This window comes from Aulonocara stuartgranti, assembly GCF_965226115.1.
Source record: "Aulonocara stuartgranti genome assembly, chromosome: 16".
NCBI lineage: Eukaryota > Metazoa > Chordata > Actinopteri > Cichliformes > Cichlidae > Aulonocara > Aulonocara stuartgranti.
The window spans coordinates 26,741,449-26,769,360 of record NC_138952.1 but is presented as its reverse complement, the minus strand read 5'-3'; the positions used below and the strand labels follow the sequence as shown (position 1 = coordinate 26,769,360).

Below are 27,912 nucleotides of genomic sequence, written 5' to 3'. Positions count from 1 at the left end.
AGACTTTTGTGGCATTTAGAGAACTATTTTATACGACCAGACCCCCGAGCATTTCCTTCCGCATCCACTCTTATGATTAGACTTTTCTTTACTGAGATATTCTCTCTTTGTAGTATTGCTGTAGCTCACTTCTACTTTTCTGCTTAAAATTCCTCCTGATATTTATTTTTATCCCAAGAAGCTAAAACCAACAGAAAGACTGTCCAGCTATATTATTGGTGTTGATGTTCACATGATAAGTAAAGGTATCCAGAACGATGAAGGGTGGGTGGTCAAACAAGAAGGCAATATATATCTATGCCAGGTATATGTCAAAATCGGTTTGCTATGATGATGCATTTTATTGTTATTGTTGTTGTTTTTAAATAATACTCAGTGTATGTGTGTGTGTGCGCGCCTGTGTTTTCATTGTTCTGTCTTCAGCGGCAGTGCGACACTTATATATTTTTTTTCGGTGTGCGATTGATTATGCCTCATTCTTGTTTTCATGGGAAGAACGGCAGCACGCAGTAGATGGGGATTTCGAGTCAGGTTTAGGAGCTGTCTAAATTAATCTGTAATTTGCCTGAACTCCTCCCGGTGACTTTTGGGCTGTGTTTTGGCGATTGGGAAGAATTGACATAGTTATGGTATTTAATCACAGAGGTCCTAAACACTGCTGTGCTCAGTGTGACTTGAAAGTTCACGTTTTCATTTTGTGGTCGGAAGAGTTCCAAACGGGTGAATCGTTTACGAATCGCGCATCAAACACAGCGGCTACCGTCAGCGCTGCTGGAGTCCGACACTGAGCGAAGAGGTAAAAATGACTTACTAATAGCAATTGCGACGTATATGCTAAACGAAAAATGACCACAAACTGCTGCCGGTTTATCTGGATGTGTCGTAGCGCTGTCATTAGCTTGGTGGCTAGGTGCTAGCTGGCGACGTTAAGGTGACAACAGACCGAGCGGACCGCGGCCTGGTTCTGCTGCTAACATAGTGATTGACAGCCTGTCAACTAACAAAGAGGTTTATTTTGCTGTGGTCGACAGTCTTTTTAAGTGTGCCCAAGGTTTGTTGTGTACTCTGTATGTCTATGTATAATGTGCCTTTGCTAGCTAGCTGGTTAGGCGTTTGTGTGTTCTGGCCATGATTTCACAGAGCCTGAGTAGTCGTGAATCAGCCTCAGCATCCACGGTGTGTGGCTCTTCTGCGGCCTGCTGCTGCGGGGGGTACCAGCCCCGCGAACTGTAAATTAGCCAGCTTTCTTCCTCCAAAGCACCCCAATGCTTTTTTACGTCTATTAAAAATCTAGCAGTGTTTACAGGCATTTATTCATCCATAAAGACGACAAGCATGCAGTGTTCAGGGGGAGTTGTCAATGCCAACAAGTCATGTTATGCGAAATGTTTACATGTAAATGGTTCGAATAGCAGTTAACATGCAGATCAAGTTATCATTTTGTTGAAAAGAAATTTTACATAGAAAATGGCAAATGTGTTATTTTGTCTATAAAATAACTCTGTGGTCAGAGTTGCACATATTTGTTCTGCAGCTGCCATGTCTGAAATGTACTGGCCTCCACGTGATTGTCTTTTTGCAATAATGACAGATATTGGAGAACAAAAAGTCAGTTTATCTCTAACCATAGTGGTACCTGTGCCTCAGTAGAAGCTGGTGTCAGATCTCACAGTGAGCTGTGAGTTTTCTTCTCTCCCTGTCTCTGTTTATCCACCCTTCCGGCCACCCACACTCACCCTCAGAATTTGGCCCACAACCAGATCCCTACATAGCCCTCCACAGGTTGGCTTTGTTTTTTTTGGGTTTTTTTTTTCCCCCCTGCCACCCATTTTAGATCATCAGCTCCCCCCACCAGACAATCCTCTCGCTGGCTTGACTTAGCTTCATAATTTTTGTTTTTTGTTTTGTCCAAACATTGATAATTGACTTTTATGAATCAGCCCTGGAGGATTTGTGTAAGCCTAAACTTAGTTACCCTTAATTGTAGTTTTTCCTGTAACATGACTAATGCTGAATCCATTTCGCATTATGTGACCACGCTGGTTGCATAAGGTGGTGATGTAGGCCTCCTGAGTCGATTCTCACAAACTGTACCACTGAATGACAAGTCTGTGAGCTAAACATGAAACATAAACAGATTAACAATCTACTTATGCAAATTAGTCACCGCCATAATATACATCACTGTGGCTGCTTTTGTTGTGAGTGAAGTGGGGTGTGCTGCATAGTTGATTTTTAGGCAGCAGTAGCTGCGAAGCTAGGAGGTCCTGGATCACCAGAGGAAGCCTGTGGCATGCACTCTACCCCTCTGGTTCTCAGGATGCAGGATGGGCTGATCAGTAGGACCGCCTGCCTGCGTCTAGACTCAACTAGCCACTTTGGCCCGTACCTCAAAGGAGAGGCTTGGATTTCTTGGGAAACTTTTCCTTCTTGTACACTGTAAATATTTTGCTTCCATCACTCGCGCTCTCATGCTGCTTACCAAATGTGGTCGTCCTGCTCTAAGCGCATACACCCCTCTGTTCTTTTGCCTTGCTGTTTGATCTTTGATGCAGGCCTGGCTGTTTAAAGAATAGCAAAGAGAAAGAAAAGAAGCATTGCCAGTACAATACAATAGCTTAGCTTCACAAGCAGGGTAAGTCTAGGTAAGTCCTGCTTTGAGGCACTTGATTCATGTTAGTGGAACTATCATCTTCACAGCCCACTGACTTTGTTGCATCATGCTTCTTATTTTGGCATCTGTATTTATGTGCAACACTAGATAGGGACATAGCTTCTTGCTAATAACACTGAGACTGTCATTGCTTTGTCATGTGATTGTTGATGTGGTCAGGGGGGTGGGAAAGTGGAGTGGAATGTAAGCGCACCAGAGAGATCACACTGAGCTGCTCTCTTTTACTTGCAGAGGATTGTAGATTAAAATAGAAAAAGACTTAGCTGTGGTATTCAAAGTGACAATAGAAGTCGTTAAAGAAGTTGAACTTCACACTTTAACATATTTTTTATCCACTTTTCTTACTCCTTACAGGTGAAAGGCCAGCCGGCCAACCAGCCACGTACAGCTAGCTGTCACTATGGATGCCTGTGCCCGTATTCGAGGAGTCCCAATCAGGTCCAGATCCTCAGTGCGGAAAGAGGTCTGTCTGTCAGGATGTATTTGCATTTAATTTTGCACACATGTGCAGTACACTCAGGGCTCCACCTATTGAATTGCCCAGTGGCTAAGGACTAGCAGAAAGGTATGGTGAACAAGTTGGTGGGCCAGCCACTGGCCCACTGGGAGTTTCACAGTGCTGAGTTCACCTGTGAACCAAACCAGCTGACTTGCCGCTATCAAGTTGTTTTTCTTGCAGTCAAGAATTAGTTGCACATTAAAGGAGTTTGATGAAGGCTATGACCTTTCAAACATTGCAACTCTCTTTCACAGTTCAAAGACTAATTGATGATTCCTGTGTGTGATTGTAAGTGTGAACAGTTGTCAGCCGCGTAAGTTTTGGCCCCCCAACAGTCTGCCGACCTCTCCAGAGCATACCCTGCCTCTTGTTCTATGACAGCTGGGAGGAGTCAGCATGGCACAGTATTTATTCCACTAAAATGTATTTAAAGTTTTGTTTTTTAAGTATGCTGAGGATTAAGATTATTAATATATACATCTACTAAGAAATTACATGATATACTTAAAGATTCAGCTGCTTAGTAGTCTATTAAGTAATGAATAAATGAACTGCTTTAATGTTACTAGTAAAAGTTTTGCCTCCTGGCCTTGGAGATCACTGCCAGTAAGATGCCTGCTTGGTAAGTGTTCACTTTTTCTTAGCTTCAAGTCGGTGTGATGGTTGAGGAATGAAGACACAAGTATAAATACAAACAACAATGCTATGTAGACTCCACTGGATTTCAGTACAAAACTCAGTAACTATATGTTGCGCTTTTTAAAAGAATTTTGTTGCAAAGATATTTAATTTCCTCTCTTATCCCCGCTTGATTTTCATTGTAGTTTCTAATGCAGTTAATTAATTTTCATTTGAAAATGCACAGTCCTGTAGAACCTTATCAGGCATTTTAAAATAATGGGATTGCTTAGGATCTGCGCGTGTACGAGAAGGCAGATGCACACAGTCAAGTTCTTTTTTTGCATTCCTCGGTGCACGGTGCAGAGATGAATGAAAGTATACTCACTGAGGCTGTAGGCCAGTGTGTACTTCTATTTAAAACAAACAAAAAAAAAAAAGCTGCATGTCTGTTTGCAGACTGTGCGAGACAGTGGGGCGCAGAATGTGAAGAGCCTCTTCAGGAATAAAAAGGAGCTCTGTGGCATTGGTTTAGAGCTGCCAGCAAGAGACGCCACCAGGCTGACAGAGGTATGTCACACAAACGCACCAGTGAAGCTCAGCCATGTTTAAACACATGACACATCAATATTGACCATCAGCTGTGCTTTTTCAGATTCACTTTGTGTGTCTGCCTGATGTAAGTGAAGGAGAAGATGTCACCCAGCAGGTACAACATGTTAGTTATGGACAGTAGGTCATACTTTGATGGTAGAGGACACAAAACTCAAAAACTAAATCTCTGAGTTCTATCCTGGTCTTTTAGTTACCACTTTGGCCTTCAAACTGGGGTGATTCTGAGTGTTCTTGTCCACCAGGCTCTGTCTTCTCTGTCAGGGGGGCTGTGTGAGCTTCTCAGGTCCCTCCACGTCCACAGCATTAAGAACGATGAAGTCCTGCTGCTCAAAGACTCTCGCAGGCTGCCAGAGCACAAGGATGCCGGACCTCAGGTATATAAACGACCGTTTTTGTGTTAAATTAATTTGTTTTGTCAGCATGTCAAACAAAGCAGAAGTGATTGGAGAGAATAGCAGGAAATAAGAGTGGGTAAGTGTACAGCACTTACTGCCTATCCTAGTAAGTACAGTCGATTAGAAAAGGAGCTCTCTAAACTGACGACAGACACTTTCTCTTGTTTAACATTCTGGTGTTGTATCTTTTTAAATGCATAAAATTTTTGTTTTAGCCTCTCATTCTGGTCTTTAAAAATGTATTGACTAAAAGAGTACTGCAATGCTTCACTATGCTTTTTCAGACCCCAGCTTAGCTGCATTCCTTTTGCTGTCCTCGGGATGTGTTGGGATCTGAATTTATATGTGTAGGGTTAATGATACTTGAAACATGTCCAAACACAGTAAATGTTTAATTTTAAGAAGATGTATTTTTAACAACCGCTAATCCAGTTCTAGCAGTTGTTGATTAAAAGTTTTCCCACATGAGGGCTATGTAAGCAGATGTATGAGTCTCTCTCACGCTTCCAAAGAAACACAGGTGTGGGATAGGCTGACAGAGAAGTTGCTTTTGCAGCCGCCACTTTCCTGTTCCTGTGTGCCATGTTTGGGTTCACACAGACCCTGCAGCTCATTCTGTGGCTCTCTCGCCCCAGCTTTGTGAATTAAAGAGTGGGCTAGCACTAAAGGATTTTTGCGTTCTGCATATGCATCAATTTGCAATCAGGACACAGACATAACAATATACTTCCAGCCATCTCCCTCCTCCTGTGAGATAAAAAAAAAAAAATGCCCATGTGAATTTAATTTACAAAAGTGATTGCTTTGACTGTCTGTCTGCTTGCTGGGTAAAAATGATTTTCTTCAAATGAGCTGAAAAATCACCAGCCAAACCATGCTGTCAGCAATTCTCATTTCCCCCTTATTCCCCTTTCTCATGCCATTTTCCTCTTCCTCCAGTATTGGTTAAAGACAGTGTGTGTTCTGAGGAATAGTTCCAGCACCAACGTTTACCCTCAAGCCAGTGTTCCAACTTTGGTGGGCCTGCTGGGGTGCTACATGGCAGGTCTCCGCTATACGCTGGAGCTTCAGGCTCTTCAGAGGGGCGCAGCTGAGCCCAACCAGCCAGACGAAGACGACACCAACCAGTCGGTCTCATCAATCGAGGATGACTTTGTCACAGCTCTAGAACATCTGGAGGAGGACGACACAGCAGACAATACCTGTAGGTTTAGCAGCCAATGCTTATTGGCATTTAGTGGCCTCTGGTTTTTGAGTCATGTGCAGAAAAGGATTTCTTTTTATTTTAATGCTCTCATAATGCTTGGTGGTATACCACTTGTAATTTCATGTATAATATAGACATTCCTATATTTTCCAAGTAGCACCAACTGGTAAAAAACTCCATAGTTGCGCTTAGTACGGGGAAGAGGAGAGAAGAGAGCAAAGATGCCCCCCCAAAAAAGTGTGACCAAACAAGGACCCGTGTCTGCTTTTTGGAACCTTGTTTGGTTTTTGAGGGGGAATAAAAGCTCTTTTGCAAGTATTTCTGCTTCTGTGGTCGGCTCTCCTCTGAGAAGGACTTTCGCAGCAGGCAGAGATTAGCAGGCCTGACACACACACACACACACACACACACACACACACACACACACACACACACACACACACACACACACGTCCGCGCGCGCACACACAGACTGAGACTGGCAGGACAGTTGAATACTTGAAAATACTCAAATCTGAAAATACTTGAAGATTTTTGCCCTCAAACTTTGGAGGAAAAAAGTGACATTATACAGCAAAATGTAAAACACAGTCTGTTTAAAAACTCTAGTCCCGTGGCAGATATTTCATTTTTGATAATACAGCCTAAGAGTAGATTATTTGTTATTTTGCATATTGTTTTGAAATGTAGGGTTCAAATCAGCCAGAGGTGTGAATGTAAGTGTGGAAGGTTGTCTTTCTCTCCGGATTAGTCCTGCGACAGAGTGGTGACCTGTCCAGGGCGTACCCTGCCTCTCATTCAGCATTGGTCGGAAATTAATCAAACATATAGACAGTGATTACTTAATAGGTCTTCAGCCAAATTGTGCTCAAGGTCATAGTTATCATTTTTTCTACATTCTCAACACATCTAGCCCTATGGGAAGACTTACATAGAATTATTAATATTGTGATTTAATGTGAAACAATTAGAATCTTACAAGAATAATGTAATATGTATTTTTTCCATCCGCAGCACTATGCTGTCATAATCTGTGCAAACTTTAATTAAAACGTCTCTAGAATGTAAATGGTTTCAGTTCACTGCTAGATGGCACTAATTAGCTATTTACTAGTTTTACTTGTCTGTTATTTTTCCACAGTGCCATGAGCACTGTGGAAAATCATCTTATAATCCCCTCTTTGCAATTGTTGCATCTAACCACTTTTCTCCTCTTTCTCCTTCATGTCCATCTCCACAGCTGCAGCTCCATTTAGTCATTTTAAAAGGCGTGATGTGGCTTCACAGACAGTCCCAGCCCACAAGAGAAAAAAGGAATTATCAGGCTCCCGCGTTATCATAAGCTCGTCTTCGAAGAAGTATTCAGCCAAACACAGATCTGGTCCTGACGTATCTGTCACAGTGCAGAGGTCATCGGGTGTGGAATCCCAGTGGACTTACTGCAGTCCTGGAGCTCGTCTCCCCTCACCTTTGATTCATGTCAGTGAATCAGAAGAGTCAGACTGTTCCAGCCCCAGCCCTATCATTTTCCTGGATGAAGTGGGCTACCAGAAGAGCCTGCTGGCCAAACTGGACATTCCTCAAGTGCCAGGGGGGCCCAGAGAGCGAGTTGAAGACTCAGATTCCGAAGTTAGTGAGTTTTTTGACAGCTTTGACCAGTTTGATGATCTGGATGAGCTCAACTCTGAGAGCTGTACTCTTACTCTGCCTCTGGATGCGATTAGTGTCCCAGCAGCACAGAAAGAGGCTGATGAATCTGGCATAAGTACATCATCTTTAAAATATGTTTCTAGGGGCTGCTCAACCAAGGGAATGAATCCTCACCGCTTTGATCAGCCCACTCTCCCAGCCAATGTGAAAAAACCCACGCCCCTGAAACCAGGCTCTCCTTACTCAATTCCCTCTGAGGTGCCGGATTCCCCTCGGCCTGTACAGACTCCCTCTGAGGAGAACGGTGGTCCCCTCTTCAGTCCTTTGAGCTCCTCTGCCTTCAGTCCCCTGGTGGACTCCAGCGGGCCACTGGAATACTTCTGGAATACAGAGGCAGATGGACAAGATGACTCTGAGCTACGCAAACCTCAGGATCTCTGTTCTTTGTATAAGACCTACTCAGACTTTGCTAGCAGTCTGTCCAAAGAAATTCTCGGATCTGTCTGTGGCTACCAGTCTGCTGTCGACATCAGTGACAACAAGAATCTCTCCTGTGTCTGCCACAAGGAATTTAAGAACCCTTCAGGATACCTGATGAAACTCTCAGAAATACAGGAGACTGTGACGGTGGCCAAGCTGCAGAAGAAATCCCAGTCTCTGAAAGATGGTATTCAGAGGTTTGCCAGTGACCTTGTGGAAATGAGCTTGGGCAGCGCTTTGCGAGACCTCCAAAAAGGGGTGTCCTCCTGCACCACCACCTTGTGCCACCTAGCTGCTCGACTTACCTCCTCAGTATTTCAAATGGCCTTCCATGAGATTGGCATGCGACGTGCATATGTACTGAAGGAGCGGGCAATCAACGGGCTGGCCACTTTCCTGGTTGGAGAGGCCGTGTCCGCAGCGCTCAAAGAGTTCCTGACTGTGAAGAAGCAGATTTTCCACAGCACTGTATCACGTTTTGCTGCTGATCTGGCTGAAGAGCTTGTTTTTGAAGGTATAATGGAAGTATGTCAGTTCTCCCACCCCTCAACGCCTCTCACCCCAAGTGATTGGTCTTTTGGCCATGGGCAAGAGGAAGAAGAGGAGGAGGTGGTGGTGTCCTCCTATGCTTCAGACCTTTCTGAGTCTGTCATCCAGGAGGCCTTCATAGAGCTCTCTCAGGCAGATGTTGCCTTCACAAGCCAAGCAGCTATAAGTGTGTCTGTGGACAACATCTGTTATGTCAGTGCAGATAACACCTGCACTCATACCTGCAGCACCTTTGCTAACCAGCAGGTTTTAAGTGTAGCGGTCCCAGCGGAGGATGCTTCTTGTACTGTGAAGAAAGCCCTGTTCACTGTATCAGGAATGGCCAGCTGTATTCCTGTGCCCCAAGCAGGGCACGCCCTCTCCAACCTCCAGGATTCCGAGGAGACCACTCAGCAGAGGTCTAGCTTGTCACATACCCCACCGACCAGCCCCAAAAGATCAACTGTGTCATCCTCTGACAATGCCACGTCTCCACTAACGGCCCTTTACAGTCATGGAACTCAGACCTCTCTACCAGCAGGAGAGCCCTCCCAAAAACAGTCTTCATTCCAAAACTTCTCTGGCAACATGGTGGATATGATAGTAACTGAGGCTTGTGAGCTAATAACTGCCTCTAAAATGAAGAAGGGTTTGGGCGACTGTGCTGACTTCCTCACAAAGACAATCAGGAGCCGCAGGGACTCTTACGATGCTCTGGATTCCCCTTCAAAGCAAGGAGTTGTCAGGGAAAGTTTTAGATATGACTATACAGATTCTGGGCATGTTAGGCTAGGTGGCCCTATGGGACAAGAAAATAATCCTCCCATTTCCTTTCAGACAGGCACTCTAAACCAGGGGAGTTACCGATGTGAGCGAGGCCCCAGGACCAGGGGTGTGTCTGAAACACATCCTGTGATGATGAATACTTTGGAAGTGCCGGGTAATGAGACGGGTGGACAAAGGAGGATATCCGCTACTGTGGATGATTCAGCTCCAAACTCTGGACAGAAGTCTGCTGCGACTCCTGGTACTCCTCCGTCCACCCCCCAGCAGCCCAGTGAGGTGTCCAAGGAGAGACAGATAAAGCAGTTCTCCAAAAAGCTGAAAAGCAAGCTGGCTAAAGAATTTTCCCCTGCAACACCACCTCCAACCCCTCACTATCAGCCTGAGCTGGGCCCGGGACCAAAAGACACCATCCCAGATGCAGACAAGGCAGAGTTTATGCTCAAACTGATGAGATCTCTCTCTGAGGAGGCTGATGGAAATGAGGAAGAAGAGGAGGAAGAACCGGCAGAAGAAGGCGGTGTTGGAGTCATTAACACATGTTCAGAGAGAGGGGGCGGCCGACACACACCCAGCCCGATGTGCGCTCGTGTAATGTCCAACAAGGAAGCTCTCCACTATGCTGAGCGGTTGGCGTGCCACATAGTCTCGATGGCAACAGAGATGGACACCCTAGGAGGGGCGGAAGAGGAGCAGGGAGAGATGAACCAGGGCAGTGAGAAGAGGAGAGACAGTGTGGCTCAGTTTTCAGAGCAGACCCTCAACTCATTGTGGGTGTATGCAGGAGAAGTGGCGGGAGAGGTAATTAGTGATGTGAAGAGGATGGTGAGCTCTGGACAGCAGTGCCCGTATCACAGAGCTCTCAGAAGAAGAAGCTGGGACAGATCTAGCTCCGAATGTTTGCATTACCACCACAGACATCACTCTCAACCCGGTACAGATCAGAGCAGAGACTGGAGGTTAGGAAGGCTGGCTGAGCAGTGGTCCAATGACCTGATTGCCTCGGTCTCCCAGTCTTCCACCTCTGCTTCGAGCACTGTGTCTAGCTCCAGCTCTGGTCTATCCTCTGAGTATCCCAGCTGTGAGAGCGTGACAGATGAGTATGCCAGCTACCTCATTAGGGTGCTGAAAAAGGAAGGGGGGAGTAGGGAGTTAGTCCTGGACCAGTATGCAAGCCGTTTGGCTTATCGTTCTATAAAACTTGGCTTGGCTCACGCCAGTCGTAAAATAAAGCAGAGATCCTCTAGTGCACGTCTTCGTTCCTCTAAGTCTCTGCCAGATGAATGGAAATCGTCTTGTAGTAGTAAAACGTCATCAGCCAAGGATCGAACAGAGATGGATAGAAACACCCAGTGTTGTTGCAGGGACTCTGAAGAGCAGAGTAAGAGGGAGTACATGGATCTAGTCCACTTTGCTGAATCTTTAGCATATAATATCACCTGTGATGTCACACGCAAGCTCCATCTCTCCTCTGTACGGCTGCCAAAGTCTTTCACTGACTCCTGTCTTTATAAAAAATCCAAACTGGAAGACATGGCAGAGAATCTCATCAGGAACTCCTTCTCCTGCCCTGTGTTATCCAAGGAGGGTAAGAGCAAGCACTACCACAGCACAGGGAGTCTCTACGATCAAGGTTACAGTAGCAAGGTGATGCAAGTCATTGAGCATTATGCCAGGAAAATAGTGGATGACACGCTGAAGATAAGCGTGGCTTCAGTTGGCCATTCATCACGGGAGCACCAAGACCATGACAGACACACTCACACACAGAGGTTGTCTGAGGGCCCAGTTCTGGTCCGGGCAATGGGGGAGAGGCCATGTTGTTGCTGTCAAGTCCAGGAGTGTCCATACTGCAGCAAGCACAGCAGGCACCACTACCAACCTGTGCTGCAGAGGAGGAAAAGGGGAGGAGACTGTCAAGCAAGAGTGCTCTCTAGTCTGGAGATTCCAAAAATCCACATCGACCTGGACCACAGGGTGGCATTTGCAGAGGAGATGGTGTCCATGGCAATGGATACAGCAAAGCGCGAGCTGAGCAACACCAGCCTTAATGCTGACAGCGGGATCGGCCATGATGGCACCAGCTACGCCGAGAGCCTCACTGCTGAGATCATGACATCAGCCCTGTCCAACATATGCCAGGCTGCCCTTACCAGGTACACACTTCCCAGTTCACACCAGGAAGAGTGTCTGTTTGCCCCGAAATTCATTCCATGCATACGTTTAATCAATGGCCAGGCCATAAACATGTGTTGACATGTGACTATTTGCATTGTTATTGAGGCTTTTTTTCCTTTCTCTCTCCTTTGGTTTCTTTGTATTTAGTGCTTCGGGTAGGGAAACCACTGAGTCCACTGTGTCCCAGCAGCTGAGTGTTGGAGATGACAGCCTGGGAAGCTGGTCTAACCTGAGCTTTGAAGATGAGCACCCAGATGATAACAGCAGCTTCCTCCACCTCAGCGACAGGTAAACACACCTAACTTTATATCTATCACCTCTAGAGCACAGTCCAACTTGGTGCTTTAAAATATACGTTAGAATGGGGTCTGAGAACATTTGTAGTGCATTCCTTATTATACACTTATTTATGCACAGCTTTTTAACCAGAATTTGAAAGAAAGAATCAGATTGTGATTTATGGAGTGGCTAGCTACTAGTTACACTCCATAAATGTGTATATATGTATATATATATGTATATATGTTATACTAACATATAAAGATTTTTTCCTTTGGATGATTTTTAGCTTCAAACTTTTGTTTGTGGCAATAAAAAACCTACCTAAGGCACTTTCACTAAAACATCTGAAGAATCCTTGAGAGTAAATAAACTACATACGGGGGCGCTCCCCTTGAGAATTAAAGGTTTGGTTGTTTTTTTTTTCCCTGTTTTGCATTCACACCCACAATAGGAACTCTAATGTCACATAAGAACCAGCTGGTGGTTGGGTTAGCAACTATAGCAACCACAACAAGTCTGAGAACAAAGTGATCATAGCTGTGTGTCGTGGGTTTCATGATTAGCTTAGTTGGAAAGCAGACATGCAGATTTTGACTTTATGGTTGAAATCACCCAGTTTGTGCTCCTTGAGGTGACATTACCAGTAACTGTCTTTGTGTGTTGTTATACCTTGAATGTGTAATGACACAGAAGTCTCTGCAGCTCCCAATAACCCTCATGATCACCACCAGATCCCAGACTAATAGATCATTTGTGCCTGTTTTAACATATGCCAGTGGCACAGTGGTTAGCACAGTTGCCTCACAGCAAAAATGTCCTAAGCTCAATTCCATCATCAGGTTGGAGTCTTTCTGTGTGTGATGCATGTTGTAGGATAGGCTGGATAGGCTCCAGCCCCCCTGCGGCCCTGTAAAGGATAAGCGGAACCACAAGCAGAAGCAATCAAGAAAAGAGAAACAGAAAAGAACTTCATAGAGACCAAATTATGCTTTATAAACTGCTTACTGTATTATGGGAAATCTCCCAGTAGTCTGATACTATAGAAGCATAACTAAGGGGTGGTTCAGGGTTCCTTGATCCTGTAAGCATTAAAAAGGAACATTTTAAGCCCATTTTTCAAAGCTGAGGGTCTGTCTCCAGACTTTGTCAAAAATTCCCTTTTTTGATAGAAGGTAAACGAGGCGCGACAAAATGCGACGCACAGCACATTCTAGGAACTTTGATTGTTGCTGGTTGCCGATACACTGAAAACATCATTTCTCAGATGGTGTAATGTTCAGTACCAATTATTTTGTATATGATTTAACCCACATTTAATTACCTAACGTTAAATGGAAGAGGTTTACTACTCAGAATAAATGCTAATATTAATATGGGAGAGAAAAACCCCAAAAATTAGTAGACAGTGGAGCTCTTTAATGGTTTATTATTGCATTTCACTGTTTAGCTAACAAAACTGAAATGGTGCAAGCATCATCCTGAGAAGTTTCCGACAGGTAAGCTGAAATAAACCTTGCTGTACAAACATGAACATAAATACTTATTTATTTTTCATGTTCCAAACTCTGCACCATGGCCAAGACTAAAGAGCTTTCCAATGATGTCAAGGACAAGATTGTGGGCCTACACAAGGCTGGAATGAGCAACAACTGTGACGCACTAACACTAACTGACCTTACTGCTCCAGGGTGCCGGCGTTTTAGTGCTGTCGTGGAAGGAAAGCACCGGTTTGCACAATCTGCATTGAACTTTGTTTTCTGTGGAATGCTTTCAAAATGTTTAAAATCTCAGTTTCTATTTTCTTCAGTCCTCCTGTTTTGCTGTTTGTGCTACATTCTTCTTCAGTATTGTCTAGTCTTGGCAGACGATATAGGCAATACTGCCCCCACAGTTTCCTGTAGTGTATTGCAGTTACAACACATTTATTAGCATATGAAAATGTTAACAATAAAATTCCACGTCAAATAATTTTTATAGTCGTTGCAGCTCTGCTTGGTACAGACTGATACTGCATGTCTTGTATGCAGTATCAGTCTACATGTGGGTATGCAGTAAAATGTTTTTTCATGTTTTTGTGACAGCTGCTACCATTTCTTTTGTCACAGCAAGTAGTATCCTTTTTTTCAGCAGGTTATCTATCATATGTTTCTGTATTTAGTTGTTTCAGAATGGACAGTCTGTTAATGTCCAAGCAGAAGACATTGAATGTAATCTATTGTTCTTAATTGGTTTGGGTTCAGAATTTAAAGCCTGAGGTTATACTTTGATCATACTGTGTCACTTTATGTTTTTGGGTTTTTTTGGAGGGTTTTTTGCTCCCGTTGGAGCCATTTAGGAGTGTTTTCTGCAGTTCATTGTAGATGTAAGGTTTCCCAAAGACAGTGCAGATTGTATGTTTTTCCAAAATCATTTAAACTTGACTGCCAGAGTGCAAGTTTTCTCTGATTTATGTTGCATTATATGTGAAGGCTAAAGGATAAGTATTTTAGATTACTGTCTATGTTACCAAGTTCTAAGTAGTTGTAGGCATGACCGATTTGGTCTTCTTGTCTTGGATGGACATGACCTATGTTTGTGTGTGTCAATTTAAAAAAGAAAAAAAAGTGAGTGAGTCTGATAAAGTCTCTGGGAAATGGGCTGTTGACAGTTCTGGCAGGGGTTGATATCTCTATGGAAGCAAACCTGACAATGGGTTTGTTCCCAACATGCTAAAAGAGCATATTGTGTTAGCATTAAGTTATTTTGGCCATCAGGGCAAAGTTAATGTGTCATAATATTTTCTAAAGGTGTGTCTTTAAGTGCTCACCTCTCTTCAAGTGCTGTTTCTACTGGAACAAAGTCCACCATGTGTAATTCATAAGACATTTCAAAGGCCTGCTGCTACTATTTCCGCTCAGCAGATGAAATAACGGGGGGAAAATTCCTTTATGAGTTTAGCGAGACAGAGATCAGGCTGACTGACTAGATGAATCACCTCTCAGTATGCCATTCAGACCACACCTGCCGCTGAGGTAATGCAGATTAATAGAGGTATTTTTAGATATCAGAAACATCTCTCCCTTTTAGTTAGGCTATAGCATGCCACAGTATGCAGGTTCCAGCCAGCAAGGCTAATCATTCACTAATTATAGCGAGAGTGTATGTTGTTATGCTTCTGTTGCCAGCTGGTTGTCCCGCTGGAAGCCACATGATTAACGAGATTATGTGAGAACAAAAATGTAATGATCTCACATTTCAGGACTTTAGCAACAAATGGGCCCAGTCAACATTAAAGCTGATTCAGGGAGGTGTACAGTGGAAAAAACCTGCATCATTTGAAGAATCCTCCTCTGTTTTTTTCAACCTCACCTGACATTTAAAGGATTACCAGAAATGGTCATCCACCTCCGTGTTGTTTGTTGACGATACATGACAGTAAGCTCTTATAGCAAATGTGATGAAACTGCTTATTACATCCTGATCTTTTGTTGCATTTTGGTAGCTCTCTGTGTTAGCCACTTACTGTGTCAGTGTTACAGCGGTGTGTTACCTGCCTTCTGTGTCCAGCAGTAATGGGAATAGCAGTAGCTGGAGCAGTCTGGGCCTGGAGGGGGAGGCGTGTGAAGAGCACTTGTCATTCTCCCCCTCTGACAGGTTGGTCAGCACCCGATTGGCATGGCTATCCTTGGAAAAGAAATGCACACAAGACATGGGGGTTTACCTAGAATGTGACAAAGAATGAACTGAATTTGCTATGAAAGCACCACAAAGTACTGAAGTATGTGATAGATCCACCAGTGGAAAATCTTTCTTCATCATATGAAAATGATTTAAACTGCCACTCTACAATATTCTGATTTATACTTTGTCTCATACTAGGAACCACCAGCCCCCTAACATGACCATACTTGAGCTTTAAACATTAATAGGCTTGACATGGCAAATGCTTGTTGATGCTAATCTTAGCATGCAATGTGTTGCTTAAGTTTTGTTGGTTCTGCATTGCTTGCATGCAATTTTTTGTCTTTGTGGGAAATATGTAGTGTTATTATTTTGTCCATGTTGTATTACCTCTGAACAGCCAACCAGTCCCTGAAGAACAACGTGGAGGGTTATTTTTCATTTAATTTCATAGTTTTAGAAACTATAATATATTAACTTTCAAATTAAGTCTCTTGCATGCATTATGACCGGGCATCCATTTTCCCCCCCACTTATCTAAAGTCTAGTCACAGAGCAGGTTTCCTTTTGGAAAATCCCGAGATAGACCCAAGCTAGTGAATTCTAGATATACCCTGTGGTCTCCTCCTATTTGGGTGTCCCTGGAAAACCTCTAAGTTAAGCCTCAAGGCACCTTGATCAAATACCCAAAACACCTCACCTGCCTTAAGCATTGGGAGTACTCTGGGCTCCTTCTGGATGTCCAAGCTCCTCAGCCAGTCTTTTCGCCAAGCCTAAACTCATTTTTCTTGCTTCTTTCCTAACATTATTTTTTCAGTGACCACCCAGAGCTCATGATTGTAAGTGAGAGTTAAAATGTAGATCAAAAGCTCTGTGGCTGGTGCGCCAGTTTACCTGTTTCTCTCACACCCCACATACTTTTTTTTTCTTGTGAACAAAATCCGAAGATACCCAACCTTTTTAGACTAGGGCGGGGTCTCTCCCCAAACTTTGAGGTAGCAATCTGTCTTACTTTGTGTTTTGCCGTTTCATGAATGCAAGTGATTCATGAAACTGTAAGGATATGTAAAATAGTTGGAAATGTCATACAAAGGGAAACCTAAAGCTAATCTTAAACAGGTAGTAGACATGGTGGATGTTTAGAGGTGGCTGCATATATCAGTCTTGCAGCTGTTGCAACTAGAGATACCACTTTTTTATGTCTGATACCAATATCATAAATTTGGATATCAGCCGATACCAATATGAATCCTATAGTGTTTTTTAATCAACAAAACTGTTTTTTTTTTAATATTTTGTATAAGTTCATACTCAAGTTAAAAAAAAAACAACAAAAAAAACCCACAAAAATACAGTATGCACCCAAAATATTTCATAGTTCAGCAATACTGATCAATCTAATAAACTTAGACCTACTCCATCCTCCCTATTCTGGTATTTTAAAGAGTAAGCACCATAACTAATAGGGTTCTAAAACTCCCAGCAAAAAAAAATTAATAAATAAGGAACCGCCCTCCACCACATGATGCTTAATTGACGTAATCAACTTCAATTTGATGCAGTGTGGAAAAAAATGCAAAGATGTATTGCCATGTACTACCCAACTGACAGTACTACCAACCATTTATTTAGTCTTCCTTTCTCAGGCTGATGAATGGATTTTCTTTCAGCTTGTTTAGCAGCTTCAACTCAAAATGTGCTTTTAGAAAATTCCAGTATCATTTCAGCTCTAGGTGCTACCACTGAACGGCTGTATTGAAAATCTAAAAAGCTAACACATTCAGTTGTCCTTTTATAAGATATTATTTGACCGGATATATTAACATAGCCGGTCTGTTTGATATTTGAGACCTCTGAGAACAGAGTATCTCTGCATCTTGTCATTCCCTTATTAGTCCATGATCAGAGCTGGCAATAAATATTCACAGGTTTGTGCATTTTGATAGTCATAACATCAACTAAAGCTGATGGCTTCCAAGATTATATCAAAAGTGCAACAGATTTTCCAATATGAAACATGTCAAAACTTTTAGTTAAACAAAGGTGTTACAGGTCAGAAAAAAGAAGAAAGGATAACTTAAAGCTATTCTGAATCCACATTGATGTGTCTTGCTGATTAAAGCAGAGCACAAGGTTGACTTACAGATTTGTATTTTGTATTAGTTCTTATATTAGCAATTGTGCTTTTACTTTGATTTTAGTTAGTGTAGTTTTCATCAGCTTACAGTGGTGTAAAATGTATAATATATTGTAATTTCTTCTGTCTAGAAATAATGTTTATAGTAACAGAATATAATGTCAGTATATAATGACTAGCATTCATAAAATATTTAATAAGTTTCCGTACTGTTTTAGTGGTAATAAATCCCAAGACGATTATTGGTTAATAATTTCTTTGTGATCTAATTAATATTCAGTTACTTGTTAATAATATAACTACTAAAAGTATTTTTTAAATTCAGTTTATTAACATTATAGTTTTGTTTTAATAATAAGCTATTTTTATATATGTTGCTCACACCCACAGTTACTTGATGTTGAGCGTAGTAAATAGCAGTTTTGTGGCTACCAACAGGTGGCAGATTTCTCACAGAGTCACATTTGTGGTTTAGTTCTTTTTAAAGAATTCAAGAGATGTTAAAATGGAGGGAAAAAGGTTTGATTCATGCATTGTGTGAGTGAAACCTCAAGTAGACAGACACACAAAGATTTTCTAACTAGGAAGTACTCCACACCTATAGGTTTATACTGTTCAGGCACCTCCATTGATGCCCATATATATTTTGAGTGCATAGCTTTATCGCCCTCCTTCTTAGTTCGCCTCCTCTCCCTACTTTTTCAGTGCCGTCGCTCCTTTGCAGTCTCAAACAGTGAAACACCTTAAACGGTTTTCCTTTCTGAAAAGAAAATGATATCCTTATATCCTAACGTGCAGAGCCTGAGTGTCTGTAGCTGTGGGCTGTGTCAACAGGCCTGTGATTAACAACCTTATAAAGTGGTGAAATGACTGTTTACCTGCTGGCACGTCACACAGCAAATATTTGCACAATTGACAGAATGGATATCAAGTAGCTTTTCAGAAGGGAAAAATCAACTTTCACACTGATCAAGATCTCCTCTTCGTCACTGCGCATTAACTGACAAAAGACACCTGATCAGAAAAGTCAATTTACAGGAATTCAGGAAAGATATACGGCATCACCGTGTCTAAGACGTCTTTTGATCAGAATTGCTTTGGTTGCAGTGTTTGTGTGCTTTGCTTTTGTCAAAGGCTATTAGCTTTAGTGTGCTTATTGCCATTTCTATATCTTTGCATGCATCCTTGTGTGTCCGACCTGTTCTGTCTTCTTACTAACCTGTGTGGCGTTTCTCATCCAACAGTGACAATACAGAGGACAAGGAGGCTGAGGTCAAAGAGGAATCAAGTGGTAAGCACGTTTTATTGCCTGCAGCATCTTTCTTTCTTTAATGTTTTTAAGTAGACTGTGGCAGTGCTACAGGTTAATACTTGGAGTTTTTGGGACATCTAATGGAAAAAAAAAAAAAATTTTGTGCTCTTGCTCTTTGCTGTCCGAGACACAGTTGGATTCCAGCTGACTGTGTTAGTCTGTCTGTGTTGTTGCTGGGGATTTAACCACCCCCACATTCAGCCACACTAATACTCATGCATGCACTCCATCCACAGTCAGTCACTCTGCCTTCTGTATGTCTCAGACTACAATTGCCTCCACTTAAAGGGGTCCCCTTATTGTGTTTGCTGTGCTATGGAAACCTGGGTTTGAGCAGATCAGGACATAGTGTTCTAAAGAAGGAGCGCTAGAAAACTGAAAAGGTGTGGCTGACGGCTGAGTGAATCTTTTTTCTCTGTGCTGCAGGGACACTCTGTGTGGACAGGACTCAAGTGCAAACTCCCAGGACTGTGCTTGTCATAGCAAACTCAGATGTCAGAGATCCTGGGAGTGGCCCTAAGCACGTCACCCTCGACCCCCAGCTCAGGAGCATGCTACAGTGGCTGGCAGCCTCCATGGCCGACATCCCTCAGATTCAGCTAAGTCCTGACAGAGAACTGCAGCAGGTGATTGTGGCTATATTCCTCACAAACAGGTTCCCTCTGTGGTCTTCATTAGTCAGCACTAAAACTCTTTTTAAACCACGTCATGTCGCTTCAGTGAAAGAAGTCATTCTTTCCGTGATTGTCTGTTTTGAAGGTCAACAATCCTGTAAAGTTATGTGCTGGTTCCCACCATACTGTGCTTTGCTATGGAGACAAACAGCTGAGAAGCACCAGCTACTGTGACGATTGAGCTGTAGATTTTTTTGGAAAAATCACCAGTAATTTCACCAGTTTGTTCCTGTTTTCTGCATTTCAGTAAAGGTCATAGTCATCGCTGTTACCTGACAAAACTTAATGGTATATATTGTTATACAATTTCCAAAGCCTGCACAGCCAGTAAAATTGTGGGGTGATACAGATCCTGATGTTTAAATATGGCCATGTGCAATGTTCATATACTAATTTTACTCTTTTTGCTTTTTTTGTTTTTCTTATTTAAAAACCCTGTGTTTAAACAAAAGCACAATCTCAAACATTTAACACTGTAATATTATAATAATACAGCAAAACATCTGCTACTGGGATGAGATTCTCTTTGCTTTATTTGATGGATTTTGGTCTAATGATGCCAGTATATGGATATGTGACCTACACATATTAAAATGAGCCCCTTTTCTATTAGTACCTACTCTGATTGACTTGCCACAGTTTTCAGGTTTCCATTAGGTCATAGTACCTGGTACTAAGTAATAAAATAGTACCTTCTCGGCTGGGGTTCCAAGCAACACATACTAAAATGTGACATCGTCAGACTGCATGCCACCGATTGGCCTGGTCATTGGCATCACTCGATGGGTCATGAGAACATAAATCGCTACAAAGAAACAAGTCTGACAAAAAGCCACAGATCGAGCAGCAGATTGATCGTACTCGATTTTAATGGAAAACCAGTCGATCTGAGTCGAGTCGTGGTGAGCCGTGGAGAGTCAATCCGAGTAGATACTAATGGAAAAGGGGCTTAAGTGTGTTTCAACTTGGGAACGGTACAAGCATTCAAGAGTTTCGTGTTTCAGGAGTGTGTTACAATGACTGTTTAGGCATTACATTTACTTTAGTAAACATGATTACATTACATCATGTTTAATTTCAAACCCTTACAATTCTAATTTAACTGTCTATTATTATTATTATTATTATTATTATTATTATTATTGTTTTATTTTGTTTTTTTGAAGCACGGCTCTCTGCTTAGGTTATATTCAGAAAATTTTTGAGTTCCTTTTTTCCCCAGGCAGGAAGAAGTATTAACTAACACCCTTTCACTACTACTTCAGTAGTCAGCTTGTAAGGAAATCCTAAAGATTCTGAAAGTACAGGGTGGGCCATTTATATGGGTACACCGTAATAACATGGGAATGGTTGGTGATATTAAAGTCCTGTTTGTGGCACATTAGTATATGTGAGGGGGCAAACTCCTCAAGATGGGTGGTGACTATGGTGGCCATTTAGAAGTTGGCCATCTTGGATACAACTTTTGTTTTTTCAATAGGAAGAGGGCCATGTGACACATCAAACTTATTGGTAATGTCACAAGAAAAACAATGGTGTGCTTGGTTTCAACATAACTTTATTCTTTCATGAGTTATTTGCAAGTTTCTGACCACTTATAAAATGTGTTCAATGCCCATTGTGTTGGATTGTCAATGCAACCCTCTTCTCCCACTCTTCACACTCTGATAGCAACACCGCAGGAGAAATGCCAGCACAGGCATCCAGTATCCGTAGTTTCAGGTGCTGCACATCTCGTATCTTCACACCATAGACCATTGCCTTCAGATGACCCCAAAGATAAAAGTCTAAGGGGGTCAGATCGGGAGACCTTGGCGGCCATTCAACTGGCCCACGACGACCAATCCACTTTCCAGGAAACTGTTCATCTAGAAATGCTCGGACCTGGCACCCATAATGTGGTGGTGCTCCATCCTGCTGGAAAAACTCAGGGAACGTGCCAGCTTCAGTGCATAAAGAGGGAAACACATCATCATGTAGCAATTTCAAATATCCAGTGGCCTTGAGGTTTCCATTGATGAAGAATGGACCCACTATTGTCGTACCCCATATACCACACCAAACCATCACTTTTGTTGTGCCAACAGTCTTGGAGGGATCCATCCAATGTGGGTTAGTGTCAGACCAATAGTGGTGTTTTTGTTTGTTAACTTCACCATTCACATAAAAGTTTGCCTCATCACTGAACAAAATCTTCTGCGTGAACTGAGGGTCCTGTTCCAGTTTTTTTTTTTTTTTTTTTTTTTGCCCATTCTGCAAATTCTGTGCACCGATCTGGGTCATCCTCGTTGAGATGCTGCAGTAGCTGGAGTTTGTAAGGGTGCCATTTGTGAGTAGCTAATATCCGCCGAAGGGATGTTCGACTAATGCCACTCTCCAGTGACATGCAGCGAGTGCTACGCTGTGGGCTCTTGCTGAATGAAGCTAGGACAGCCACTGATGTTTCTTCATTAATAACAGGTTTCTTGCGTCCACATTTTGGCAAATCCAACACTGAACCAGTTTCACGAAACTTAGCAAGCAGTTTGCTAACTGTAGCATGGGAGATGGGTGGTCTCGTAGGGTGTCTTGCATTGAAATATGCTGCAATGACCCGGTTACTGCGTTCACCAGATATCAACACAATTTCGATCCGCTCCTCATGTGTTAACCTCTTCAACATGTCAATGGCTGTGAACAAAGAGAAACTTGTAAATAACTCATGAAAGAATAACGTTACGTTGAAACCAAGCACACCATTGTTTTTCTTGTGACATTACCAATAAGTTTGATGTGTCACATGGCCCTCTTCCTATTGAAAAAACAAAAGTTGTATCCAAGATGGCCGACTTCTAAATGGCCACCATGGTCACCATCCATCTTAAGGAGTTTGCCCCTCACATATACTAATGTGCCACAAACAGGACTTTAATATCACCAACCATTCCCATTTTAATACGGTGCATCCATATAAATGGCCCACCCTGTAGAATGGAAGGCAGAGCCTTCAGTTGTCAGGCCTCCCATGAAACCAGGTTCCAGTTTAAATTTAGGACAGAGTCCCTTTCTACAAACCCAGCTTACTGTGGTTCAGGTGACCCTGAACATCCCCCTTAGTTGTGCTGCAGTAGGCTTGGGCTGCTTGGGGACTTCCCATGCTGCGCTCAGCAATTCTCCTTCAATCCCCACATTTCACACTCTGTTTTTATGCCACTATTGCATCTCATTAACTTTTATTTACTCTCTCCTGTAAGTTATGTTTTGTTCAGTTTGTTGCTCGCTATCTCTCCTTTTTCCTGTCACTCCACAAAAAGAGGGAGTTCTTCCTCCCTCACATTGCCAAGCATTTGCTCTTTCTAATATTATGAAGTCTTTTCAATACAAGATAAATGCCTTGAGATGACTGTATAATCAATGTGTCCTTTCAGCTCCCAGCGGTAGTCCAGAGGCTTCGAGAGAGGAAGTGGAAGGTGGGTGAGCTGCTGCACATGCTGCTGCGCTACTGTGATGTGAGCCACAGTCAGCCCGAGGCCAGAGAAGAGGCACTTGAGGCCAGCAAAGAACCTCACTGCATCTCCCTCTTCCAGTGGCTTCTGGAGCGCACCTAAGGCCTCTGCTTTTTTCCCTCCTTGCTCTCCTCTCATTATTTCCAAACAGGGCTTTGCAACCTCTGTGAGCCCCATAAATCTGAACTCCCTCTCACAAATGTGGGCAGCACGTGTGTTGCATTGCGTGTATGGCATGCCATCTTTTCCCGTTTTTTTTTTTTTTTTTTTTTTCCTCCCCAGTTTCTGTTTTGTTGCTGCAGTTTCATCAGTTATCAGGCCTGTATGTGTAACCTGTGTTGATTTAATGAGGTGTCTCCTTTGCTTGCCTACACTCTTGAATCGAAGGCCTCACACCTTGCTGTGCTTAAGCTACAATAAGTGGGGGAAGACCCACCCGGTGTGTTTCCAGAGGGAGATGCAGTGTGTTGGGAGAAAAGACAGACTGGGAATCCCCACAGCTGCTGGGTGGATGATGTCATCACACCCACACCTCACCTCTCTGGTGGTATTTCCACATGTTGAGAGACCAACTGTACACGCGCACATATGCACACACAAACACATTTAGATTATTAGAACCAATTCAAGAGAAAAATTTGCATTTCCTGCAAAAATGCTGTGTGGATGCTGTAACGCTGAAGCTGTCTGCTGAAAATAGCTGAAAAAGATGAAAAGTTGCAAAAATTGTATGGTGGTGAAGAAACTGAAAATTCTGCTGAAAACAGCTGAAGAAGTAGAAATCTTTGCTGAAAAGAGGTGAACTGTTGCCATGAGCAGGATTCAAACCTGGCCCTCCTGGCCTCAAGGCGGCTACTCATCTCACTGACCCAAACTCGTTCTCACAAAAAAGAGATGGAGAAACTGACAATTCTGCTAAAATGAGCAAAATATGCTGAGATTTGTGCTGATAAGAGGTGAAAAGGCTGAAAATTCTGCTGAAAATAGGTGAATGAGCAGAATTTCTGCTGAAAATAGTTTTTTTTTCTGAAAACAGCTGAAAAAGCTGGGATTTGTGCTGAAAAGGGGTGAAGAAGATAAAATTTCTGTTGAAAAGAGTTAAAAATGTTTAACTGTTAACTGAAAGAATTGTTGCCATTAGCAAGATTTGAACCCAGGCCTCCCAGTCTGAGGACTGGGTGGATGGGATGCTTTACAGCATCCACACAAATACATGAACACAATTCCGTTACTGTCTTGATCCACTGGAGTTGTGCTGCAGTAAGTACATTTAGCTTTTCTCTAAATGATTCACTACGCTGCCATACAGAGAGGTTGATAAAACTCTGTTAAGCCCACCTCTGTAGTTTAATGAACTGTGCCGTCATTTTTGCAATGATGATCATGAGCAAATTTATTTGGCCACAGAATAAATAAGAGTTTTACCTAATACTGTAACCCTGCTTCTTCTAGTAGCAATCTACTTGGTTGTCATACTTAGTAAAATATTAAAGAGGAGAATGAGTCATAGTGAGGATTTATTAAAAAAGAAAAGAAAAAATAATCTTTGTATGTATGTACAAGGATTATTTTTCTATTTCTTTTTATAGATGTAAATATAAATATGCCTTATTTTTTTGAAGGTAGAGTATCTAATCCAACATGAAATGCTGCTTTTACTTGTGGAGGAAATGGTCACTTTGGCTTACCGCTACTAAGCCGGGTGACTGATCACCCTCTGCAGTTCAGTAGTTAATTGCGTATGGCGGTCAGCTGTGTCAGTGGCCCTCGTCCAGTCTTGGGGAAGATCCAGTGACGCAGACAGCAGATCGTTGAGTAATTAAAGACACCGGCTCTGTCTGCACGTCGTAAAACCGCAGGCTAGCAACATCTGCGTAGCTCAGGCCTGGACTCACACATTCTGTCACCCACACTCCACAGTCACCTCGAGGAGTCGACGAGTATGAATACCACAACTTCCGTACAGTAACCTGCCCCCCTACCCCCACCTCATCGGTGCAACACACACACACACACACACACACCCTCATTACTCACCAGCCCCCACATGCACAGCACTACCAGCTACTTGCTGAGAAGCACTTTTTTTTTTCTTCCCCCCCCTTTTTGGACTTAGCCTGAGGAGAGACTGGGCGTTTCCTATCCCTCCTCTGTGGACCTAAAATCAATCTACAAATTAATGGGATACATTTGGATGTTTGTATTTATTTATTTATTGTTGTTGTTGTTTGTTTGGTTTTTTTTTGTTATGTTCTGTTTTTCCCCAAATGAGGGACTGAAGGATGACATGATGCTGCAAGGTCGTCAAATTTAAGTTTGAAACACTGTAATATACCACAGTCTCACATGTATTATTATAAAACTACGTGTTGTCGGTGGTGTTTGCCTGCATGGCTCAATCTAACTTTTAAAGCTTAACATTGTTACTCTCCTCCTTGTGCTGGCCTACAGTAATGGTGCAGCAGTGATTCATGTGTGTCCACACTGCCTCACAGTATGCTAGAGGCCTCTGCAGATGCCTTCTTTGTTCCTGCTTAAATCTCTAGGCTGCCATATGGTCATATAATCTTAAAGGTGTTTGTTCTGTATGAATTGTTTACACATTACAATATTAATAGAAAAAAAATAACAATGGAATATATATATATATATATATATATATATATATATATATATATATATATATATATATATATATATATATATATGAAAAGGGAGCAGAAATCACACATTGAAGTATTAACCTGAGAGGTGAGGGACAGTATATATATTGGTTTACATTAAAGGAATGTATTAAAAGTCACAGACACTTGAGTGCTTCACTGTATAGATTCTCTCCTGATGTGACTGCCTAGTTTGTAGGACTTTCCCAGGTTTTTCCCAGCACCCTGCCCCTCTTCTTTTATTTTCATTCTTGATCTACTTTACATTCCTGCTCACCCCACATGACCTACAGTAGCGCTAATGTTGTCGTGTTTGTGAAAGCTGAATCTGAACCCGCTGAGACTGCTGTTTAGAAGCAGATGCTGTAAAATCTGTTTTTGTTACACTCGTTCCCATTGTTGTTTTCTGCCTCCCTCTTTAACTCTTATTTTGGGGCGTTTGTACAAGAAAAAAACAACAAAAAAGATTTGAGAGTTGTACCTTACTTCTTCTCACTTGTGTATTTTCCTGCTTCCTTGTAAGATCCTGCCAAACAAAGATATTTAATAAATTATAATAAGTCATATAACAGTGAGTTCACTACTTGTTCTCCCAGTGGCATTGCTAAATAGTTTGCACATTCTAAGCTTGAAATCAGAAACTATACATTTATTTGTCAAAGCTTGGTGTGACAATAAAGCTTTTTCATGTGCTCTAGTTTTGTTTTTGTTTTGATTAATGTCTTAATGGTGAGAACACATCCGTGTATCAGCACGCAGAGTATCGTTTCACATTGCTGAAGTGTTGTATTACAGGTATTACAGGTAAAGTCTGCCAGTTTTCCGAAAAGGAAATGAACATATTTTTTTGGTAGAAACATGCAGCCATTATGCTCTTTACTCGTGTTGTAAATTTTTTTTGTCTTAAATAATGTCACGATGTATTGTTCTACATCTAGAATTAGCATGAGAACTTTAATTTCAATGTTATTTTATCTGAAGGAGGGGTCCCTGCAATTTCCACCCTCTATTTGTTAACTTCAACAGCTTGTGGTACCAAAAAAAAAGGAAACCCACTTTAATAGAAGTAATTCCTCAAGAACCACACTGCAAACAATCTTTGACCAGATATCCTTCCTGTATATCTGAGCTTGGGACCAGCACTAGCAGTTTGCTAGCAGGAGTCCGCTCGTGTCTCTTCCAGGTGTTGAACTGGGGATCGTTTAAACCTAGGCTGACTACATTAACCACTGCGCCACAGAACCTTTTTTGTTTTTCCAAGCTGCAACTAATCATTTAAAATCAAAAAACAATCTCACTGTCAGCAAAGCACCTTACCAATTTGTTTCAAGCACTTGGATGAAAAGCATTTCTTGGATGCTGATTAAGGGTGAGTTTCTCACTGATGACAACCTTTACTGCTGTTAAACTGCAGCTTCCTCCAGACCTAAAATAAAGGTGTCACTTTACTAGGCGAGGCAGCTCTCCTCCTCCTCATTATCTGTGCTGCATGTCTCAAAGAAAACAGAAGGGCTGTGTATCTATTGAATGATGGCTTCAATAACAGTTCATGGTTATGCCTGGATACGGCAGCACAAAACAACCATTGTTGCTGTGCGATTAGATCGTACCACACACACATGGATAATTGGGTAATGTTTGGTACAATGGCCAGAGCCTGTCAGGATACAGCTCTCTTAGCAGCAGATGAATGGAGATGTCTGTCTGACACAGAGGAAGAAAAAAGACGAAAGAGAGAGGGAGGAGGGAAGGTGGGAATACCTAATTGCAGGCTTTATCGTGATAGATAGGGAGAGGAATGCGTCTGACAAGCACATCTTTGATCTCTTGAGTGTTGGCAAGCCTACTGACAGACAACAAGAGGCTCTTAGACCAACCATAGAAACATATGGGCTGCTCAGCTTGTGGGTGACCTGACTGAGTGATGTCATTTCCAGGAGGTTTCTTGAAATTAGGGAATAACTGTATGGGGGTAAAAAAAAAAAAGAGAGAGAGATGGCATACTGAGAAAGACAGCATCCTTCCTATATTAGAAGTGACATGCCTTTCTATCACTCCTAATATTTCAGATC

General features: G+C 42.3%; 1 protein-coding gene across 7 annotated transcripts; it reads left to right on the top strand.

Annotated features, from left to right (window-relative positions):
- Positions 1 to 262: 262 nt before the first annotated feature.
- On the top strand, positions 263 to 26,537 carry akap11 (A kinase (PRKA) anchor protein 11). Of its 7 annotated transcripts, none has more exons than XM_082509325.1 (12): positions 263 to 304; positions 3,029 to 3,137; positions 4,251 to 4,361; positions 4,447 to 4,500; positions 4,649 to 4,780; positions 5,741 to 6,005; positions 7,249 to 11,605; positions 11,775 to 11,915; positions 15,456 to 15,542; positions 18,951 to 18,997; positions 19,445 to 19,644; positions 23,100 to 26,537. In XM_082509325.1, the coding sequence occupies exons 2-12, from the start codon at positions 3,075 to 3,077 to the stop codon at positions 23,277 to 23,279; spliced, it is 5,637 nt and encodes a 1,878-aa protein (XP_082365451.1). In that variant the 5' UTR covers positions 263 to 304; positions 3,029 to 3,074; the 3' UTR covers positions 23,280 to 26,537. The 7 variants fall into 7 exon arrangements, 6 of the variants coding, with proteins under 6 accessions (XP_082365451.1, XP_082365452.1, XP_082365449.1 ...); XM_082509326.1 differs by lacking the exon at positions 263 to 304 and adding an exon at positions 478 to 796 and having other exon boundaries at positions 15,459 to 15,542; XM_082509323.1 differs by lacking the exon at positions 263 to 304 and adding an exon at positions 478 to 796.
- Positions 26,538 to 27,912: the final 1,375 nt, after the last annotated feature.

Coding starts and splice junctions, on each gene's coding strand:
- akap11 (XM_082509325.1), top strand. CDS start 3,075: ATGGATGCCTGTGCCCGTATTCGAGGAGTCCCAATCAGGTCCAGATCC. Junction 3,138..4,250: donor GATCCTCAGTGCGGAAAGAG/GTCTGTCTGTCA, acceptor GTCTGTTTGCAG/ACTGTGCGAGACAGTGGGGC. Junction 19,645..23,099: donor CTGACAGAGAACTGCAGCAG/GTGATTGTGGCT, acceptor GTGTCCTTTCAG/CTCCCAGCGGTAGTCCAGAG.